The sequence below is a fragment of the Nicotiana sylvestris genome, chromosome 11 (assembly GCF_000393655.2).
Source record: "Nicotiana sylvestris chromosome 11, ASM39365v2, whole genome shotgun sequence".
Classification (NCBI taxonomy): domain Eukaryota; kingdom Viridiplantae; phylum Streptophyta; class Magnoliopsida; order Solanales; family Solanaceae; genus Nicotiana; species Nicotiana sylvestris.
The window spans coordinates 39,714,491-39,732,464 of record NC_091067.1 but is presented as its reverse complement, the minus strand read 5'-3'; the positions used below and the strand labels follow the sequence as shown (position 1 = coordinate 39,732,464).

General features: G+C 41.0%; 1 protein-coding gene across 1 annotated transcript; it reads right to left on the bottom strand.

The window, feature by feature from the left end:
* Nucleotides 1-17,209: 17,209 nt before the first annotated feature.
* LOC138880954 (uncharacterized) lies at nt 17,210-17,755 on the bottom strand. The gene has a single exon (XM_070161141.1). The coding sequence runs from the start codon at nt 17,753-17,755 to the stop codon at nt 17,210-17,212; it is 546 nt and encodes a 181-aa protein (XP_070017242.1).
* Nucleotides 17,756-17,974: the final 219 nt, after the last annotated feature.

Below are 17,974 nucleotides of genomic sequence, written 5' to 3'. Positions count from 1 at the left end.
ACAAGTAATGGTTTAAGAATGATTCGAATGTCACAAGGTCACTTGGCATCATCCCCATTTGTTCAATTCAACCTCCTCTTTTCTTTGCTTTCCTAGCACTTTTTGGCTTGCTCATTTTCCTTCCCCTTTTTTCCTTCTAATTATCACTTTTTCTTTTCACTCATTTCTCACATCCTATAATTTCACCTCTTTTTTTTTGTTTCCTTTTTCTTTTAAATAAATAAAAAAATAAATCGATCGAACCCTATGTAGGTTGCCTAAGTATCATGTCCCTCATGAATCATACCAATCGTAGTTCTTGAAAAGTAATGGATAAATTAAACTAAAAAAATAAAAGTCTTTTTGGATTATTCATTTACAACTTTTTTTTTTATTTTCAAAACAAAAACAGGAAATATGATAATGAGAAACTCAACTCAACTATACTACCACAAACTCTGACATCAACTAAAAGATCATTGCTACTGGACATAACTATAAAGTACAAGACAACATAAAAAAAAAGAAACAGACTCAAATATAAAATATTTCTCCTTAAGCAACTCTTGGATGCAACGGTCTTGACCAGACCTGGGGTGTTTGTCATGCTCAAACTCCGGTAAGTAGATTCACACTTGTATAAGAAACTAAAGCCAAATAGAGTTAAGGATATAGAACACTATGTGAGACAATAACACTTCCTGTTGGTCACATGCAAGACATGATTGTGCAAAATAGCCTACGTGGCCAAAATGCAGCTAGAAGTGCAAACTCAACAAAGCTGACCTCTAAGACATGGAAAAATTACTTTTGTAGAAATGACCGATATTGTAGAAATGGCCAATGTGGCCAAAAAATGGCTAAGCATGCAAATTCAATAGAATGGAACTTAAATAGAGAGAACATCTTGTTGTGGACTTAGAACTCTAAAACATGGGCTAATTGAACTACTTTTGCGAAAATAACCCTACTTTGCAAAACGGCCTATGTGGCCAAAAGCGGCTGGACATGCAAATTCGACTAGGACGAAACTCTAAAGTAAGGAGACACCTAATTGTGGATTGAAGACTCTCCAGACAATTAAACAAACCACTTTGCAAAAATAGCCATATTTTGCGGAATGACCGATGTGGCCAAAAGTGGCTAGACATGCAAGATTTTGCTACGACCCCGCGAAGCCAATAATCTAAGACTTACTAGGAAGACCGGACCCTATGTGGGTTGCCTACGTATCCCGCCCTGAGAGACAAGAATCAGGTTCGCATAGTTCGGGAAGATTGGATACGGGCGAGAATTAAGAAAAACAACTAATTTAGAGAAAATATTTTTTTTTGTCTTTTGTTTTGAAAAATGATGAAACATGTAAACTCTTTTTGGATTTTCTTTTTCCTTTTTTTTTTTGAAAAAATAATGGGAAAGTGCAAAATCTTTTTGGATTTTTTCATTTTTATTTTTTTAGTCTTTTCTTGAAAAAGCGTGAAAGAAAATTATAACTGGGCCCTACTTGCTTTATTTTCACACTCACCCTCTTTTTACTCATTTACCCTCAGCCATCATTGTTCCACCAAATAACCCTTTTACCCTTGAAGAAATGCAACCTGTAGCACAGAGGATGCATCAGGATGGTCTTTTATTTTTGGGTACACTTGTCCTAGACGGACCCAACCCCTCTGTTGCGTCCCCAAATTCAAATGCACGTGATGCAATCAAGAGTTCCTACTAGGGATCCGGCATGAGGCTGAGTTATTCTAGGTTCAAAACCTGGGTATATTGTTCTAGACTTGTGTACCCGAGTGGACAACTCGAGCTGATGGAGGGCTACGTACCGGAAACCAAAAGGTCATCCGGCTTTGTAACTTGTCCGAGCCTCTTTGTAATTTAAGGTATGACACTAACAGAAAAGAAGTCACGCCAGCGTGCACTTCCTCGAAGACGAGAAGAGAAGGGTTTCGTAGCAATTTATACACAGTTCAAATAATATCAAAGCGGTAAAAAGCGACATTTAGCACATTAGGCCCAAACACGTAAAAATCATATAATAAATAAAGCCAATTATAACAATTATTCTAAGCTCGAATTCTGAACCCTGAACCAGAGATTCTGGGTTCTTATCCTTAGCATAGTCGCAAGAGCTGTCACACTTCCTTTTTCTACCCCCGGAAGGGGTATAGGGGAGTTTTTTTTTATTTAAGTGACAATCAAAATGAGATTATTTTATTTAAAATTCAGAGTCGCCACTTGGTATAATTTATGGTGTCCCAAGTCACCGGCTTAAAATCCCGAATCGAGGAAGTTGACTCTTATTTATGGTCTGCGAACACAGAAATCCGGGTAAGAAATTCTATTAACCTAGGAGAAGGTGTTAGGTATTCCTGGGTTCCATGGTTTTAGCACGACTACTCAACTATTATTATTGACCTAATTATCTGATTAATTACACATTTTAAACCTGCATGCATTTTTAAACTTTATAACCGCTTTTATTTATTTATGGAATTACTTTTATGGAACAAGTCACGATTGTCATACACTTGCCATTTTGGTACACATTGCAAACCACGTCACAGGAACCATACTCGCGAACTACAACATGTTTATTTTATTACTAAAAAAAAATTGTGGTCGGGTCACATGAAATGCACACCGAAATTTACGTATCATAACCACGCCACGAAAACCGTACCCGTGATCACGATAATTTTATTTATCGCACCTAAAGCAACTAGCGCGTGTTCATAAGTTATTTATATTAATCTATTTCGAGATTTGTTGTGAGGTGATTGGTTATAATTATGGTTTTAACAAAAAGTTGCATGAGCTCCAAACTTCTTCCTCAGAAGCATCGCGACCCATCTTCTTTCTATTTATGAAGCTTGCCATTAATATCTTCTCAAAGGCAGCTTCAATTGATTCTGCACTTCCCTCGTGATTATAATACTGTAATAGATGAACTCCCTAATTTTATCTAAACTCTCTTCCAAAATAACATTGTGCGTTGAAAAGATGAAAACATACTATTCAAAATAGAACTTCAAATAGCATACCAACTATATTGTATTTAATTAAAGTAAACAAAGACAAACCAATCCTATTTAATCACAACTGCTCCCTATGAGCTTCTACATCTCCATTTGACTTATGTATCCATATTTATTCACAAGACAAGAATTCACAAATTGCTTATACTTAAAACTCAATCAAAAATTCAGCTCAAACATATCTAAAAGGAGAATCAAAACAGTGGTGAAGCAATGACTAATTCATGGTGCACAAACAAATTTAGACCAGCACATGAGCGAAAACAACAGGGGAAAGAATGCACCTGAAATGGATGTTTCAATTTCTCAAGGTGTTCAGTAGTTACACGAGCAAAACTAAACCGTGGCTACAATGGGAACTCAGATCAGACAGAAGCTCGGACGGAACCTCAAATTGGCGACTTCGAATCGGCATCGGAAAACTCGAAATAGGAGTGGACTAAATTTACTTTTCCGGCCAGCAAAATGAAGAACCAACAGACAGCATTTGCTCCTAACAAATGTGGTCGAAATCCCAAAGAAACAAAGTATAGTCACCAAATACACATGTACATCGCTAGAAATTGCTCCAAGTCGAACCCTACTTCATTCCATTTCTGTTTTCCCTCTCACTGTATCATCCTCTAACTATGTGTGTGTGTGTGGCAATAGAAGTGAGAAAAGGGGTGAGGTGCGGCTGTGTTGTGTGTGCGAAGGTTACTGATAGCTGCTATAGCTGGGATAGAGTGAAGAAGAAGCAGCGGCGATGGGTGGTCGTTGCTGATAGAGCTTTTGCAGTCGGCGGCAACAGCTGTGTATTCACGAAGAGAGGAGTGGCGTTCAGATCTTTTTTTACTGCTGCTTCGACTTCTTTATGCCGCTACTGGGTATGGCTCTAGGTTTTTGTTAAGGAAGATGAAGGGTAAGGATCTTAGCTTCCGTCCATGGAAAACGGCCTGCTCCCTCCTATGTCTAGGGTTCTTTTTAGGTTGTGTCTTAGTGAAGAAGATGATGATCCATCTTTTTGGTCCTTAGGTCATAAGGTTCATTGGAGAAGATCCTGTTGAGCTCCAATCTGATGGGGTCTAAGTCCAAAAATGGATCATCACTAGGGTTATTAGCGTTAGGTCTTTTTGTTGAAGAAGATGAGCTAAAGGTTCCTTTCTTTTCTCTTCAACGGCTGAAGTTTTTTTTTTAAGGTTTTAGGCGTTAAATTTTATTTCGGTTAGGGGGTATGAGCCTAGGAATTATGGGCTAGGTCCGAAAATTAAGCTTAAAAATGGGTTGTTTGAGCCTAAATTTTATTCTTTCTCCGTGAACAAGACTAAAAATTCGACCTCATTTTCCAATTAATCCTACTTAAGTAAAATAACTATTAAGATAAGACTAATCGTTAAAACAAACCTATTTTTTGGTATTTTCAAATATCATATTAAAATAAAAAATAAGGTATTATTTTTTTGTATTTTTTAGTTTTACGAAAAATAGTAAACTAAAACAACTACAAAGAAGAAATATTTTTGTAATTTTCATTTTTTGATAAAATAAAGCAAAAGAGTCAAACCTAATATAAATATTGATATTAGGCCTAAACTAGATATTTTACGCTAAAAATGGGTGAAATCTCGTGGAGGGTCAAAATCATATGTCTACCTATTGCCTATGTTAGGTTGTTTCAGGACATGTATATTGGAGTAAAGACCCGAGCGAGGATGGTGGGTGGGGACTCGGACAATTTTCTTGTCATGATAGGGTTGCATCAGGGGTTGACACGCAGCCCTTTTTTGTTTGCTCTGATTATGGACGTACTAACGCGCTACACCCAAGGGGAGGTGTCGTGGTGCATGCTATTTGAATATGATATTGTATTGATTGACGTGACGCGAGACGGTGTCAACGCACAATTAGAGGTATGGATGCAGACTATCACGACCCAAAATTCCCACGGTCGGGGCCATGATGGCGCCTAACATTTCACTTGCTAGGCAAACCAACGCTAGACAATCATTAAGCCAATTCTTATGCATTCCAGTAATTAATAGCAAATAATCTATAATGAGTTAAAGTGAATGCAAAAATTTATAACAACATCAATATATGTACTATTACCCAGACCTGAAGTCACAATTCACGAACATTCTAGGATGTACTACAAGTAAAAGTCTGAAAGAAATACAACTGTTTGAATGAAAGAAACAGTAAAACAAAAGAGATAGATGGGGACTTCAAGGTCTGTGAACGCCGACAGATCTACCTTGAGTCTCCAGTGGCCAGGTCCGAGCTGCTATGCCTCTCGATCAACTAGGACCAATACAAAAATCTACACATGAAGTGCAAAGTCCAGTATTAGTACAACCAACCCCATGTACTGGGAAGTGACGAGCCTAACCTCGGTGAAGTATTGACGAGGCTAAGACAAGACACCCATAAATAAACCAGTGCAATTCAACAGTATATATACTAATAACAACAATGAAAGAATGAGACAAATAATAAAGGGAGGGGGGACATGATGGGGGGATCACACGATAAAGAATCACTGCAGTAATAAGAACTTGATCAACCTATATACCTTGAATAAATAAACAAGTAAGCCTAGTAAAAGAAAAGGCACGTCATCACCCTTAATACTTTTACTCTCAACCTTACCATATGAATAAGACCCACTCGCATGCTATGACCCGACAACAACGCATAGGTACTCGTCACCTTACATATACGTTGCACCCAAAATTCAAGCACATAGCCAATAGACAAAAGTCCTAATCCCTAAAGCCATGGTTAACCACGTCACTTACCTCGCTCCAACGGTCAAACTCAAGGATCAACCACGACTTTTCCTCTCAAATGAGCCTCTGAACCAATAGAATCTATCATATTACCAACCTAACGATTCAAACAAAGCCTTAGGAACTACACAAAATTGCAAAGAATTCAATTTAGGCTATTATTGAAAAAGTCAAAATCCGGCCCCGCTTGGTCCAACCCCAAAATTCGGACCAAAAATCGATTAACCATTCACCCCAAGCCCGGATATATAATTGATTTGGAATCCGACCTCAATTTGAGGTCTAAATCCCCAATTTTTCAAATCCCTAGTTTCTACCCAAAACCCCCAATTCCACCATGAAAACTTTGGATTTTAGGTTGAATCTTAGGAAAAGGTAGTGGAAGATTGAAAGAAATTAGTTTAAAATCACTTACCAATGATTTGAGGAAGAAAAGCCCTTTGGCAAATGGCCTCTTGCGTTTCTAGGTTTGAAAATTTGAAGAATGGGAGAAAAATCCCGTCTAAGTCATATTTTGTGCAGCTGTAGATATCGCATTTGCGACCCAGGCTTCGCAGATACGAAGCCTGCAAAAGCGAAGCCCTTCACACCTCTGTTGTCTTCGCAAATGCGAAGATTAGTTCGCAAATGCGAACTCTGAAGCCTCCGCAAATGCGACCCAGTGATCATATTTGCGATCATTGCCTACCCAGCACCCACTTCGCATTACCCACTTTGCAAATGCGAAGTCTGGTTAGCAATTGCAAACTCTGGCCTTCCCAGCCACTCTTCGCAAATGCGAGTAGTAATGTGAACCCAACAGTGGTCGCAAATGCGATGATTGACCTCGCATTAGCAAGTTCTGAGGCCTGCAACAAAATCTGAACGCCAACAATATTTTAGGTCAAAGTTCACTCCGTAGCCTATCCGAAACTCACCCGAGCCCTCGGGGCTCCGAACCAAAACTGCACATTAATCTAAAAATATCATAAAAACTTGCTCGCGCGATCAAATTGCCAAAATAACACTTAGAACCATAAATTTAGCACCAAATGAAATGAAATTTTCAAGAAAACTTTGAACTTCTAATTTCATCTGGACGTCCGAATCACGTCAACCCAACTCCGTTTCTCATTAAATTTCACAGACAAGTCATAAATATGGTACTGGACCTATATCGTGTTCCGGAACCAAAATACGGACCTGTTATCCAAAAATTCAAGCCTTGGCCAAACATTTCCATTTCATTAAGCCTTTAACTTTCAAATTTCGACAAAATTTGATATCTCGGGCTAGGGACTTCTGATTTTGTTTTCGGGCATATTCCCAAGTCCCAAATCATGATATGGACCTACCGGGACCGTCAAAACACAAATCCTGGTCCGTTTACAAAAAATGTTGACCGAAGTCAACTCAAATGAAGTTTTAGGCAGAATTCTTATTTTTATTACCTTTTAACATAAAAGCTTTCCGGAAATACGCTAGGACTACGCATGCAAATTGAGAATGGTAAAAATGAGATATTTTAGGCTTAAGAGCACAGAATTGAGTTCTAAAACATAAGATGACCTTTCGGGTCATCATATTCTCCACCTCTAAAATAACCGTTCGCCTCGAACAGACAGAAAAGTACCTGAATTGGTGTAAAGGTGGGGATATCTACTCCGTATATCCGACTCAGACTACCAAGTCACTACCTCAACGGGCTGACCTCTGCACTACACTTGAACTGAAGGATAACTTTTCTATCTCAACTGATGAACCTGTCAGGCTAGAATAGCCAACGGCTCCTCCTCATAGGTCAAATCCTTGTCTAGCTGGATAGAGCTAAAATATAGCATGTGGGACAGATCGGTGTGATACTTCTGGAGCATGGACACATGGAATATCGAATGAACTGATGACAAACTAGGTGGCAATGCGAGTTTGTAAGCCACCTCACCTACACTCTGAAGAATCTCAAAAGGTCCGATGTACCTAGGGATCAACTTGCCCTTCCTTCCAAACCTCATTACACCCTTCATGGGTGACTCCCGGAGCAACACTCTCTCTCCGACCATGAATGCAACATCACGAACATTACGATCGGCATAACTCTTCTGCCTGGACTGAACTGTGCGAAGTCTATCCTGAATGATCTTAACCTTTTCCAAGGCATCCTGTACCATATATGTACCCAATAACCGAGCCTCTCTGGCTCAAACCATCTTTTTGGCAATCGATACTATCTATTATATAATGCGTCGTATTGGGCTATCTGGATGCTCGACTAATAGCTGTTATTGTAGGCGAACTCTGCAAGTGGAAAGAACTGATCCCACGAGCCTCCAAAATCAATAACACATGAATGAAGCATATCCTCCTATATCTTAATAGTTCTCTCGGACTGTCCGTCCGTTTGAGGATAAAATGATATGCTCAGCTCATCCTGCGTGCCCAATTCATGATGTACTGCCCTCTAGAAATGCGAGGTGAACTGCGTACCTCGATTAGAAATGATAGACACAGGCACACCATGAAAACGAACGATCTCACAAATATAAATCTCTGCCAACCGCTCTAAAGAATAGGCAACTGCCACAAGGATGAAATGCGCTGACTTGGTTAGGATGTCCACAATGACCCAAACTGCATCGAACTTCCTCTGAGTCCGTGGGAGTCCAACGACAAAATCCATAGTAATGCATTCCCACTTCCACTAAGGAATCCCTATCTTCTGAAGCAAACCACCAGGTCTCTGATGCTCGCACTTTACTTGCTGGCAATTTAGACACCGAGCCACATATGCCACTATATCCTTATTCATTCTCCTCCACCAATAATGTCGCCGCAAGTATTGATACATCTTGGAGGCGCCCGGATGAATAGAATATATAGAACTGTGGGCCTCTTCTAGAATCAACTCATGAAGCCCATCCCCATTAGGCACACAAACACGACCCTACATCCTCAAAACTCCATCATCTCTAACCGTAACCTGCTTGGCATCACCTTGCTGCATTGTGTCCCTAAGGATAAACAAATGAGAGTCATCATACTGCCACTCCCTGTTGCGCTCAAACAATAAAAACCGAGTGATTGTACAAGCTAGAATACGACTAGGCTCAGAAATATCCAACCTCACGAACTGATTGGCCAAGGCCTGAACATCTAATGCAAGCAGTCTCTCACCGATTGGAATGTATGCAAGGCTGCCCATATCACTGACTTTCTACTCAAAGCATCGTCCACCACATTGGCCTTCCCGAGATAATACCAGATGGTGATATCATAGTACTTCAATAGCTCCAACCACCTCCTTTGCCTCAAATTGAGCTCCTTTTGTTTGAATAAGTATTGCAAACTCTGATGATCCGTGAATACCTCACATGACATGCCATAAAGATAGTGCCTCCAAATCTTCAGTGCATGAACAATGGTTGCCAGCTCTAAGTCATGAATAAGGTAATTCTTCTCGTGAACCTTCAGCTGCCGCGAAGCATATGCAATTACCTTGCCACCCTGCATCAGTACCGCACCAAGTCAAATACGAGATGCGTCACAATATACCTTTATAAGGCCTTGAACCTGTGGGCAATACCAACACCGATGCCGTAGTTAAAGCAGTCTTGAGCTTCTAAAAGCTCGCCTCACAGTCGTCTGACCATCTGAATGGGGCACCCTTCTAGTTCAACCTGGTCAACGGGGCTGCTATAGATGAGAACTCCTCCACAAACTAACGGTAATAACCCGCCAATCCCAAGAAATACTGGATCTCTATAGTTGAAGTAGGTCTAGGTGATTCTTGACTGCCTCAATCTTGTTAGGATCCACCTGAACACCCCCTGCTAAGACAACGTGGCCCAAGAAGGCGACTGAGTCTAACCAAAAGTCGTATTTTGGAAACGTAGCATATAACTGGCTTTCTCTCAGAGTATGAAGAACGATCCAAAGATACTGCTCATGCTCATCTCAACTGCAGGAGTAGATCAAGATATCATCAACAAACACGATTACAAAAGAATCCAAATAGGGCTTAAACACCCGATTCACCAAATCCATAAATGTTGTCGGGGCATTTGTCAGCCCAAATGACATCACTAGAAACTTGGCCCATACCAGTCTGAAAAGCTATCTTAGGGACATAGGATGCCCTAATCCTCAAATGATGGTAGCTAGACCTCAAATCGATCTTTGAAAACACCTTGGCACCCTGAAGCTGATAAAAAAAGTCATCAATCCTCGGCAATGGATACTTGTTCTTGATGGTGACTTTGTTCAACTGCTGGTAGTCTATGCACATCCTCATCGATCCATCCTTCTTCTTTACAAAAAATACAAGCGCACCGCAGGGTGAGACACTAGGTCTAATAAAGACCTTATCAAGCAAATCTTGCAACTGCTCCTTCTATTCTTTCAACTCTTTCGAGGCCATACGGTATAGCAGGATAGAAATGGGCTGAGTGCCCGGGGCCAAAATAATATAAAAGTCAATATCTTTGTTGGGGGCATCCCCGGCAGGTCTGCAGGAAACACCTCTCGACACTCACGAACAATCGGTACTGAATCCATGGAAGGAACCTCGACACTAGCATCGCAGACACAAGCCAGATAAGTTAGACACCCCTTCTCGACCATATGTCGAGCCTTCACATAAGAGATAACCCTGCTGGCTGAGTGGCCTAGAGTCCATCTCCACTCCAATCGAGGCAACCGGCAAGGCTAAAGTCACGTCTTAGCATGACCATACGATATAGCATGATAAGGTGACGACCAATCCATACCCAAAATGACATCAAAATCAACCATATCAATAAATAGGAGATCTACACGAGTCTCAAGACTCCCAATGGTAACTACACACGAACGATAAATGCGATCTACAATGATAGCATCTCCCACGGGGGTAGACACATACATAGGGGTACTAGCACAACCAAATATGAAACAAAATAGGATGACAAGTAGGAATAAATAGAACCTAGATCAAATAGCAGCCCGACTGACTGGTCTCTACCTCTAGTGGCCTAACCTCCACCTCTAATGCCCGACCACCACCTCTGACTGCCTGACCCCAACCCCTAGCTAGCTGAGCGGGTGGTGAAGCACCCGGTGTCGGGACCATGGTACGAGAACTCTGATGTTGAGAACTGCTCGATGCTCGATGGCAAAATCTGGAGATGTGCCTCAGATCACCACAAGTATAACAAAACCTCGACTGTTGTGACTGCTGACCCTGTCGACCTGAGTAACCACCCTAAAAACTTTGGAGCGGAGGTGCACTAATAGGAGCTGGTGGTGCACAATAGGCTAGCTGATCGAAATAATGCATATGAGGGTCACGACCACCTGAAGCACCGTAAGAAGCTCGGAGTGCTGAATCAAACAGCTTGGGAGGATGGCCTCTACCAAAAGTACCCCTTCTTTTAGATGAGGCACCACTGAATCTACGAAAATGACAAGGTCTCTTGTCAGACCCCTGATCACTCCCCTAAGCTAGAATCATCTCGACTCACCTGGCAACATTGGCAGCCGTCTGAAAAGAAATATCACTCCCAGTCTCCTTAGCCATCTGCAATCTGATAAGCTGAGCAAGTCCCTCAATAAACCCACTCACCCTCTCTCACTCGGTAGGAAGCAGAAGAATAGCATGACGGGCCAAATCCACAAATCGGGTCTCCTACTAAGTGACAGACATAAAGCCCTACTGAAGACGCTCAAACTGCCTTTGATAGTCCTCTCTCAGTGTGACAAAAGGAAACTTCTTGAGAAATAGTTGAGAAAACTGGTCCCAAGTGAGGGCAGGCGACCCAGCTGGCCTGGAACTTGACAACTGAAATGCATCAAAATCGACCCCATAGGTCTCTACTATGCCCATGTTCCGTAACCTCTCATGACAGATGTCCAAATAGTCATGGGGATCCTCTGAATGTTCATCGCTACAGTGAACTGGGAAAATCTCGATAAACCTATTCAATCTCCATAAAGCCTTAGAAGACATAGCTGATTTTTCAGCAGTCTGTGCCGCAACACCTGGCTGAACTACCTCAACAGGCTGAGCTGTTGGAGTCTGAAACTGAGGAGCCATCTGCTCCAGAGTGTGAGTAGCGGGAGTCAGTGCTCCTCCTCTAGCCTAAGATATGGCTGGTGCCATAGGGAATGTGTCGGCCTGTGCCACACTCTCCATGAGGTGCACTAAACGGACCAAGGCATCCTAAAGCACTGGGGTGGCGATGAATTCCTCTGGGACCTGAGCTGGTTCTGTTGGAACAGTTTGGGCTGGAGCACCCTCATCAAACTCCACCTGAGGCTCCGCCGCTGGTACTGTTGCTCGGGCTCTGGGCTGAGTCGTACCCCTACCTCAGCCTCTACCCCTATTAGGAGCTATTGCTGGGGGCTCTAGCTACTGCTTAGCTGAGGATGTGGTACGTGTTCTCTCCATCTGCGAGAGAACAAGAGTTGAAGAATTCAATAAACAATGGGAGAACAAAATCGCACAACAGAGAAGAAAAGAAGTGAAATTTGTTCCTAAACTCTATAGCCTCTGGAAGATAAGTACAAATATCTCCGTACCGATCCTCCGGACTCTACTAAGCCTGCTCGTGTATTTGAGACCTAGGAAACCTAGTTCTCTGATACCAACTTGTCATAACCCAGAATTTCCACCGTCGGGACCGTGATGACGCTTAACATTTCACGTGCTAGGCAAGCGACGTTAGATAATAATTAAGCCAATTCTTATACATTTCAGTAATTAATAGCAAATAATCTATGGCGAGTTAAAGTGAATGCGGACATTTATAATAGCCTCAATATATGTACTACTACCCAGATATGGAGTCACAATTCACAAACATTCTAGGCTTTACTACAAGTGAAAGTCTGAAAGAAATACAACTATTTGAACGAAAGAAACATTAAAACAGAAGATATAGACGGGGATTTCAAGGTCCGTGAATGCCGACAAATCTACCTTGAGTCTCCAGTGGCCCTTTCCCAACTGCTATGCCTCTCGATCAACTGGGACCAACACCAAAATCTGCACAGGAAGTGTAGAGTGCAGTATCAGTTCAACTGACCCCATGTACTAGAAAGTGTCGATCCTAACCTCGGTGAAGTAGTGGCGAACCCACAAATAAACCAGTACAATTTAACAGTATATATACTAATAACAACAATAAAAGAATGAGACAAGTAATATCGGGAGGGGACATGCTGGAGGGATCATAAGATAAAGAATCACAACAGTAATAAGAAATTGATCGACCGATATACCTTGAACAAATAAACAAGTAAGCCTAGTAAAATCAAATACACGGCATCACCCTTCGTGCTTTTACTCTCAACCTCACCATATGAATCAATGGAAACAGCACGACATCACCTTTCGCGCATTAACTCTCTCATAACATGGCACGACATCACCCTCTGTGCATTAACACTCACAGTATGGCACGACATCACCCTTCGTGCATTAACACTCTCCCTCACCAAAACAATGAACAATAACAATAGGGAGATAGAAATAATAAGAACAAGTCTTACTTCAATATTTGGTTCCATAATACCAACCTCAACTTTGAGTCAATGCTCAATCAATACCAAAGTCCTTAAACATGATAAGAATGATCAAGATAACGATTAACTAGTCTAAGAATGGATAATATGATCAAGGAAAGCAACAATTACAAGAATAAGACCCACTCGCATGCTATGACCCGACAACAACGCATAAGTATTCGTCACCTCACCTATACATTGTATCCAACATTCAAACACATAACAAATAGACATTTAAATCCTAATCCCTCAAGCCAAGGTTAACCACGACACTTACCTCGCTCCAACAGCCAAACTAAAATCTCAACCACAACTTTTCCTGTCAACTGAGCCTCTGAACCAGTAGAATCTAGCATATTGCCAACCAAACGATTCAAATAAAGCCTTAGAAACTACCCATGATTGCAAAGAATTCAATTTAGGTCATTATTGAAAAAGTCAACACTTGGGCCGATTAGTCCAAACACAAAATTCAAATCAAAACCCGATTATCCATTCACCCTCGAGCCCTGATATATAATTAGTTTTGGAATCCGACCTTAATTTGAGGTCCAAATCTCCAATTTTCTAAATCCCTAGTTTCTATGCAAAAACCCCCCAATTCCACCATGAAAACTTATGATTTTAGGTTGAATCTTAGGAAAAGGTAGTTGATGATTGAAAGAAATTAGTTTAAAATCACTTACCAATGATTTGAGGAAGAAAAGCCCTTTGAAAAATCGCCTCTTGCGTTTCTAGGTTTGAAAATTTGAAGAATGGGAGAAAAATCCCGTCTAAGTCATATTTTGTTCAGCTACAAATATCTCATTTTCGACATGGGCTTCGCAAATGCGAAGCCTTCAAATTCGAATGATCCATCGCAAATGTGAAGCCCTTCATACCTCAGTTGTTTTCGCAAATACGAACTCTAAAGCTTCCGCAAATGCGACCCAGTGATCGCATTTGCGATCATTGCCTACCCAACACCCACTTAGAAAATGTGAAGTTTGGTTCGCAATTGCGAACCCTGTCCTTCCCAGCCACTCTTCGCAAATGTGATGAGTGGATCGCAAATGCGAACTCAACAGTGGCCGCAAATGCGATGATTGACCTCGCATTTGCGAGGTCTGAGGCCTACAATAAAATCTGAACACTAGCAACATTTTCCAAGTCAAACTTCACTCCGTAGTCTATCTGAAACTCACCCGAACACTCGGGGCTCCGAACCAAAAGTGCACATTAATTTAAAAATATCATACGAACTTGCTTGCGTGATCAAATCGACAAAATAACACCTAGAACTACAAATTTGAACCAAATCAAATGAAATTTTCAAGAAAACTTTGATACTTCTAATTTCTCAACTTGACGTCTGAATCATGTAAACCCAACTCATTTCTCACCAAAATTCACAGACAAGTCATAAATATGGTATTTGACCTATACCGGATTTCAGATCCAAAATACGAACCCGATATCCAAAAAGTCTTGGTCAAACATTTCCATTTTATTAAGCCTTTAACTTTCAAATTTCGACAAAGTTTGATATCTCGGGCTAGGGACTTCCGATTTTGATTCCGAGCATATGCCCAAGTTCCAAATAACTATACGGACCCACCGAGACTGTCAAAATATGAATCCTGGTCCGTTTACTAAAAATGTTGACCTAAGTAAACTCAATGAAGTTTTAGGGATTTTTTTATTTTTATCAACTTTTAACATAAAAGCTTTCCAAAAATATGCTCGAACTGCGCATGCAAATCGAGAAGGATAAAAATGAGATTTTTAAGGCTTAAGAGCGCAGAATTGAGCTCTAAAATATAATGACCTTTCGGGTCATCACACAGACTCTGAAATCTAAAGGTTTCAAGTTGAGCAGGACCAAGACTGAATTCTTGGAGTGTAAGTTTAGTGGCGAGACTCAAGGAGGGGAAGGGGAGGTGAGGCTGGACTCGCAGGTCATCCCTTGGAGAGGAAGTTTAAGTACCTTGAGTATATTATTCAAAGGGGTGGGGAGATTGATGAAGATGTCACACATGATATTAGGGCGGGATAGATGAAATGGAGACTCGTTTCTGGTGTTTTGTGTGACAAGAAGGTGCCACCAAAACTTAAGGATAAGTTCTACAGAGTGGTGGTCAGACCAATGATGTTGTATGGGACTGAGTGTTGGCTAGTCATGATCTCTTATGTACAGAAGTTGAAGGTAGCAAGAGATGAGGATGTTGAGATGGATGTGCGGGCACACCAGGTTAGATAGGATCATAAATGAGGTTATTCGCGACAAGGTGGGTGTGGCCTCTATTGAGGACAAGATGCGGGAAGCGCGACTTAGGTGGTTTGGTTATGTGAGGAGGATGAGCACAGACGCCCCGGTGAGGCGGTGTGAGAGGTTGACATTGGAGGGCCTACGAAGAGGTAGGGGTAGGCCAAAGAAAAGATGGAAGAGGTGATTAGGCAAAACATGGCGCAGCTTGAGCTGACCGAGGACATGACCCTTGATAGGAAGGTATGGAGGTCTAGAATTAGGGTAGTTGAGTATGTAGTCTAGAGTCTTCATAACATTAGTATTGGCACATAGTCTCGCTTTCTATTGGTAGTAGGGTTTTATGACTAACCGTTATTTTATTTTATTGTTGATCACTTTACTATCTTGTTATTTTATTATGCTTTTATATGGATTTTTGGTACTGTCCCTTCTTGGCTATATTTTTATTAATGTGGTATTTATGTTTTCCTGAGCCAAGGGTCTATTGGAAACAACTTCTCTATCCTCACAAGGTAGGGGTAAGGTCTGCGTACACACTACCCTCCCCAGACTCCACAATGGGATTATACTGGGTATGTTGTTGTTGTTGTTTTAATAGCATGTTACTTGGCTTAGCCGTATTGCATATTATTTTATCCTTTTTTTAGATATGAAATATTAGATATTAGATTCAAATGTAAAGATAAAGATATAGATCCTTATATACTTGTCCTAAAATTTTCAAGTATGCTACTTGGCATAACTACATTGTAAGTTGCTCACATTCTTTTTATATATAGATATTTTGCAAAGTTGAGGTAGGAAAAATATTTTTTTCTAATTGAAGGAAATTGAGTTCAAGATAAAAATATTTTTTAAAATATTTAAGCTAACCAAACATGGAAAAATTAAAAAATATTTTCTAGAAATTGTGGAGCTCATTGAGTGCTAGATGCTAGTTGTTCACCGCCCTGTTGCTGGTCGATCTATATATCTAGTGAGAATAAATATTATTTGTAAATATTATGTCATTGTTTTATTTTGTTTTCTGTTCACTTCTTTAAACATTCACATTAATTATGAAAAATTTGTGTATGCCGCTAATGGGTGCTAGTGCTACTAACCGTGAGTAGCGTAATGTCACGTCCTTAGTTGTTAACTAAGTACACGTGTGGCACTTGAAAACTCGCTCACGATCTTGCACAACTTGCTCACGTTCTTGCTATGTCAAGTCAGCCTTACTACACTCAAGATCGCTAAGAGGATGAAAGAAAGAACACAAGAGAATTGTTAAAGGAAGCTTTGTATTAGAGAGAACTTTAATTGTTTACTTGATGAATTACAAATGAATGACCCCCTTTATATACTAGTCTCCTAGGGGCTAGTGTGTAAATATTAATTATTACACAAGTCCTTGATTTTTACAAGATAAGGGCTTTTTCTAGAATTCTCTACAAGCCTAGAAGATTCCAAGGACTTTCCTAGCAAATCCATAAGGATCTAGGTTCTTCCTAAGGAAATGTCCATACCTCTCTAGAATCTTCTCACAAATGCTAGCCTTCTTCTTATGTAAGCTTCCACATGGCATTAATATATGTCAAATGGCGCCTATGTGGCATGATGACATGGCGGGTCATCACACTCTCCCCACCCAATATTGCGACGACCGCGGCGCAATGCTATTGCATAAACTCTCGGATCTTATCTTTGAATTGCCACAAGTCTTCATATCGTTCCCACGTGGCCTCCTCCAGTGATTGCCCTTTCCAATGGACGAGGAACATTGCAGTGGCTTTTTGCCCTTGTTTTCGCCTGGCCTGGTAATCTATGATAGTCTCAATCTCCCGATCATGCAAGACAGTGATAGTCATTGGCGCCCGACTTGATTGGGCCCTACTCGGATCATCCTTATCTTCATGATATGGCTTAAGCATGCTGGCATGGAAGACAGGGTAGATCTTAAGATAAGATGGCATGTCAAGCTTGTGTGAGATCTTGCCTACCTTGGCGACAATCTTAAATGGCCCCTCATACTTGCGAATCAGATTCTGATGCATGCCCCGTAGTGCCTTGAACTGTCTTGGGTTAAACTTCACCATGACCATATCCCCAACTCTATAGTCTGTGGGACGCCGCTTACGGTCAGCAAACTTCTTCATCTTCTTAACTGCCTTATCCAAGTAGGACTTAGCAGTGTCGAGCTGCTCCTCCCATCCTTTGGCCATATGATAAGCCCCCAAACTCTTGCCCTCGGACGCGGCTGGTAATGAATGTGGAGTTTGTAGTTGTTGGCCTGTGGCTAGCTTAAATGGTGTCCGCCCCGTGGACTCACTCTGCTGCAAGTTATAAGAGAATTGGGCGATGTCTAGGAGCCTTGCCCAATCTTTCTGGTGCGCTCTTACATAATGCCTCAAGTATCATTCTAATAAGGCATTGACCCGTTC